We start from the raw sequence: 5,518 nt of genomic DNA, 5'->3' as shown, positions 1-5,518 counted from the left end.
GGGGTGTTTGACAGAGACAGCGCACGGGGGGGGATGTGAGAAAAAGTTGGTTTAGGCGCATTAAAGACCAGTCTCTATAGGTTTTAAACAATTAAACTGTCGATCTGCAGTGAACAGTAAATAATTATTCTGGACAAGTCACATAAAGATGATACATTAGGCTCACAGACAAAGAAAAAAAAATCATCCTTGTTTATATTTGGAGAAAAACTAAAATTGTTCCATAGCGCCCCTTTCGCTCCCTGGAGGACGTGAGGCGCAGCGCAGCTCCGGGTTGCCCGTCAGGCTCCCGGTCTTGCGGCCGGCCGCTGGAGACGCCCCGCAGATCCAGGCGGCAAGCCGGCGAGAGGAGCGCCTTCCCCCGGTCGCCTGCGCGCCACGTGTCCGCGGTCTCCGCACCAGCTGGAGGTGCGCGCGCGACGGAGAGCCGCGATGCGCTCAGATTAATAACAAAGTTAGTCATCTGCAGACTCCGACAGCAGACGTGAATTTAAACTCTATTAAAGGGCTAGAAGAACACGTTTTACACCACGAGGAAGCAAACTTTAAAGATCAGGAATTGGACGACTTCACTCAGTTTCAAAGAAACAAATAAAACATCACATCAAAGAGTTTAAATGCCCACATGATCCCTAAACTCATGAAGGCTATCATTATAGGAGCGCAACTTTATAAGGGTCCTTGTTCGTGCCTGCAGTTGCACAACCTGAAGAATGTAGAGCTGCTGCTCCTCAATAAACCTTCAAGAGGCAATTGTTGGCATTATTTCACTCTCTTTATGCTCGTCTGCTCCGAGTGCAGTAAAGATAAGGAAATGAAATTATGACCTGATATCTACAAAAGCCTTGAACGCTGTGGGGCGGCCACAGGCGGGAAGGGGGAGGTAAAAGAGGAGGAGGAGGCGTCGGTGTGATCGTGTGAGCTCTGCAGGCTCAGAAATATCTCCGCTCTGGCTCACATTCCGATAAGGGAGCCCGATCCAGCTCTGTCTGTAGGCGTGGTTTTCCCAGGCTTTTAAAACAGCAGCTGCTATTTACCTTCCCCTCTAATGTAAACCACCACCGCCCCCACCTCCCCTCCCCTCCCTCCTCATCCTCCTCCACCCCGGGCCCGGCGGCCCCCGGCAGCCCGGCGGCCAAAACCTCCAAACCACCGCGCGCTCATAAAACATCCTGGCACGTGCTCCACACTCACAACACCGACGGATGATTAAGTGGCAAAAGATTGTGCCACTGACTCCGGAGATGTGGTGTAATGTGGAAATGGAGCGTGCGCTTTTATGTTCAACGTCACTCCATGTGGCTTTTTTAAGTTGTCATCCTGTACAAAGTCCTTTATTCTTGTAAGGTTAAAAATAAAAGTTAGTCTGTCCAAGAAGTTGACAGCCTATAACAGTTTAGGATGGATGGGGGGAATTAAGTCATCATTGTTGTTTTAGTTCATAACATTCCCTGTCTCCTTTTATTTTGTTTTCTTTCCCTGCTGTATGTGGAGGATCTGCTCCTGACGGCGGTGCCCGCTCTGTTAATGTGTAAACGCCGCGATGATTGAAGGCTGCAGACAGTTTCCCCGGCTGCGCCCTGAACCCGCCAGCTCCGGCGGCCAAACAGCCAATGGGAGGGCGCCGACCACGAGCCGTCCTCCCTCGGGCCGCGTGTCCCTCGCCCTGATTGGCTGAAAGTTACTGTGGGAAAGAAAGTTTGGGAAGTTTCACACGAGCCGTTCGCGTGCGGCGAGAGATATAAATACGAGGCACACGCGGAGAGCCCTACAGAGAGGCTGCGCGCGCTCCTGGTGGCTGCCGTTGTTGTTGCTGCGCGTCGCTCCGACGGATTCTAACTTGTATCTCAGGATTTCTTTTTTTGGGAACTTTTGAACATCATCTTTTTTCCCCTCCCTACATCAGTGGATCATAATTTGCTGTGGCTTTGTGGGATATTTCTAATTTTCAAAAAGATGCCCGCCGATATGATGGAAAAATCTTCATCCTCCCCGGTTGCTGCTACTCCGGCAAGCATGAACACAACCCCGGATAAACCCAAGACAGCTTCCGAGCACAGAAAGGTTGGTGTCATTTACAATCAGGCTGCCGTAATGGCTTTATTCTGCTCGTAAACTGAGGGTTTTAACAGTTTGTTGGTTTTACTTTCAGTCATCAAAGCCGATCATGGAAAAGAGGCGAAGAGCCAGAATAAACGAGAGCTTGGGTCAGCTGAAAACTCTCATCCTGGATGCGCTGAAGAAAGATGTAAGTACTCAAATGGATAAGCTCCACGGTTTCGTGCCAGACTGAAAGTGAGCGCGTGGTGTTAACTAGGTGTGTTTCCCGTCCCTCAGAGCTCCAGACACTCCAAACTGGAGAAGGCGGACATTCTGGAGATGACAGTCAAACACCTCCGGAACCTCCAAAGGGCTCAGATGACCGGTAAGTGGAGCTCCTCAAACTGATCTCTCTCTCTATCTCTGTCTGTGCGCTTTAAATAATTCATCAGCCTGCTTTCAGACTCGAGTTTGATCAAACTACATGTCTTTTTCCTCTGCAGCTGCGCTGAACACAGACCCCACCGTCCTGGGAAAATATCGCGCCGGATTCAGTGAATGCATGAATGAAGTCACGCGGTTTCTGTCTACCTGCGAGGGCGTCAACACCGAAGTCAGGACTCGCCTCCTCGGCCACTTGGCCAGCTGCATGACGCAGATCAACGCCATGAACTACCCCAGCCAGCATCAGCACCAGCATCAGCTGCCTCCCGCCGCGGGGCCAACGCACCCCTCCTTCGGCCAGTCCATGGTGCAGATCCCCAGCTCGTCCCCGCAGGTCCTGCCCATGAACCCGGTGTCCTGCAAAGGGGGCTCCTCGCCGCCCACGTTACCCCCAGACGCCGCCAAAGTGTACGGCGGCTTTCAGATCGTCCCTGCCACGGACGGACAGTTTGCTTTCCTCATCCCCAACGCAGCGTTTGCGCCGAACGGCCCCGTGATCCCGGTGTACGCCAACAACGTCAGCACGCCTGTGCCGGTTCCGGCTGCGGTTTCCCCCGGAGCCCCGTCCGGCAACACGGACTCAGTTTGGAGACCGTGGTGAAAAGCTTAGGACCACAATAAAGACTCTACATAAAGACTTTACATTTATCAGTTATCTCTTTTGTAGAAAGTTGTTTTCAATCTGTTTTTTGTTTATTTCTTGTAAATTGAAAAGATGCACTATATTTGTACAGCTAACAAGGGAGTAAAAGTTCATATTGAAATGGGATTTGTATTGTGGAAGTCCGTTCACTGCATTTTTTATATATATATATAAAATTGAGTTGTATTTTTTACTGTGTGGCGCCAAAGATATGTTCATGCTCTTATGCTGTTCTTCGTTTTGGAAGACAAATAAATTTGTAAAAACATTGCTTGTCCATACACTGCTTGTTGGAGAAACACAATCTAGTGTACTTCTCAGTGCGTAAAGTTCATCGCAATTTGCAGCATTTCTTCAGTTAGGAAACATTTGCCTTGATGGTTCTGTGCTTAAAACCAAAACTGACTTGTGTCATTCTACTGTATGGTCATTTCTGGGTGGACTAATGGCTAAACATCAACAAGGGTTCTTTTTAAGGTGAAATTCATTGAAAAGGTTTAAAATTCACGCTTATAAATTCTGCAGCGTCAGCAATTACTACATTGTGCAAAACAGTAGGATTGTGTGCATAACCTAATCCGCTGTTTAGCAAAATGCGCAGAATAGATCCTACAAAAACCTACTCCTTTATTCACAGACAATCAGTAAGTCTGGACACATTAAGACCACCTGACCTTAGTGTTTTGCTGTGACACTCCGGCTGTTTGAGAGCTCCTGAAGGTTTTACAGAGGTCACTCACGCCATCTAGCAGCAGAAAATGACATTGCAGTCTGAGTGGAAGTGGAAGGTCAGTGAAGACCAGCCCAACTAGTTGCTGCTGGTGAGGCTTGGGGAGATTTAGCAACTTTGAAGAAATGGATAGCAGACCAGAAAGATGCCCGATCATTATTTTCTTGGTCACATTGGAGCATCTTCTTACCCAGTCCGTATCAGGATTTAAACATAACTTGTGACTTTTGAGGAATCTTGTGTTTTGATATAGTGAACATAGTCAGTCAGGCAAACAGCCAAATATTCACTTTAGCAATCCGTGAGTAATCTGAAGTGATCCCGGCCCTAAAAACATGATCATTATCAGGCTTTTTTTTTTTCTTTTCAGTCAGCTTTCACTGGAGCAGCAGCATTAATCTCCTGATGGTATAGAACATGTTGGAGCCTCAGGCCGGGTCTTTAATCAGGGCTCAGGTCCATGGTGCCAAAGGGAGGGGAGGGGAGGGGGGTCGACAGAAGAATGACACGATAAACACATCGCCACAGCCATGTGGTAGCGCTCTGCTCTGCCCAGGTGTGTGTGCCCCCCTCCAGCTATTCGAGTGTGGCCCTTTCTTTGAAGGCGAGGCGTGTGTGCAAGGAGGAGGGGTGGGGGGTACAGGTGTTTGCAATTATCACTGCGCTAAGAGGCACAAAGTGTGGATAAGTGCCATCATTTTGAATTTCTATCACACCTTTTCACAGAGGGGGCCATGTATCCTGATTTGATTGAAGCCATGTGTGTGCTCATGCCTGTGCGTGCATGTTTTGTGTGTGTGTGTTTCAGGGTATGGACATGTCTGGCTAAAGGGCACAAGGGGTGAGGCACTGGGGAGTTAAATAGGATGGGGGAGTTCAAGGAGAGGCCTGCCACGAAGGGTCAGCATCCTGTGTTTTAGACCTTCTCTACAAAAAGCCCTCACACACACACACGCATGAAATGTTCCCACAGCATTCCAGCTGTGCTCGTGCTGGTGTCGAGCTTCCTGCCCTGAGCTCCGGGGCCACAGCTGGACACGGGACGTCTGGGAGGCACGTGGTGTGACCTGGACGACACCCAGCTGCTGAGCCCTCCCACCCTGCCTCGCTGTCTTTTCCTCCGCTTTCCTCCTTTTCCTTCGGCGGTCGCTCCCACTCCTGACAGCAGCTTTACAAGCCTCTCCAATTACCCGGTGCAGCGGCCGAGCTGCCGGAGTGACCGCACACATGTCACAACGCAACTAGGAGGTTAGCTGCCATGCACGTCCATTAACTTTTCCCACACTCCGCGTGCATGCAGGGAGCAAAAAGAGGGGGTAAAAAAAAGACCTCTGCTTCCTCCTTGGCGGTGTAAGTGCTACCATATGGCCCACTCTCCTCTCTCTCTTTCTGCATCTCTCTCTCCCAGGCCGTCACTGGGCCTGTCTTTGATTGCAGCTCAGACAAGCGAGAGCTTTATGATTTAAGCCCAGAGCTTGCTGTACCAAACCCTGGACTCATATGGAAGCCAAACTCCTCTCCCTCTGCCCCCATTCCCTTGCAGCCCCCCGCCTCCTCTTGCAGTTGCAGGGGAAGGCTGTGTTCTGGCAGGAAATGAATAGCTCCCAGATGAGCGCAGGAACCTGAGAGGTCGTGAGAAAGAGGCGAACCCCCCTCCGCAG

The 5,518-nt window shown here is 50.1% G+C and overlaps 1 protein-coding gene across 2 annotated transcripts in view; it reads left to right on the top strand.

The window, feature by feature from the left end:
- Positions 1–3,395, top strand: part of her6 (hairy-related 6) — a 70,124-nt gene extending 66,729 nt beyond the window's left edge. For both annotated transcript variants that reach the window (XM_017413337.3, XM_025005346.2), the window contains 4 exons: positions 1,957–2,064; positions 2,153–2,248; positions 2,338–2,425; positions 2,544–3,395. In XM_017413337.3, the coding sequence (XP_017268826.2) occupies positions 1,957–2,064; positions 2,153–2,248; positions 2,338–2,425; positions 2,544–3,085 (834 nt within the window). In that variant the 3' untranslated portion in view covers positions 3,086–3,395. The remainder of the gene's footprint in view (positions 1–1,956; positions 2,065–2,152; positions 2,249–2,337; positions 2,426–2,543) is intronic.
- The last annotated feature ends 2,123 nt before the right edge of the window (positions 3,396–5,518 follow it).

The sequence above is a fragment of the Kryptolebias marmoratus genome, linkage group LG24, assembly GCF_001649575.2.
Source record: "Kryptolebias marmoratus isolate JLee-2015 linkage group LG24, ASM164957v2, whole genome shotgun sequence".
Lineage (NCBI taxonomy): Eukaryota > Metazoa > Chordata > Actinopteri > Cyprinodontiformes > Rivulidae > Kryptolebias > Kryptolebias marmoratus.
The sequence above is the reverse complement of the archived record's forward strand: the minus strand, read 5'-3'. Positions and strand labels throughout refer to the sequence as shown.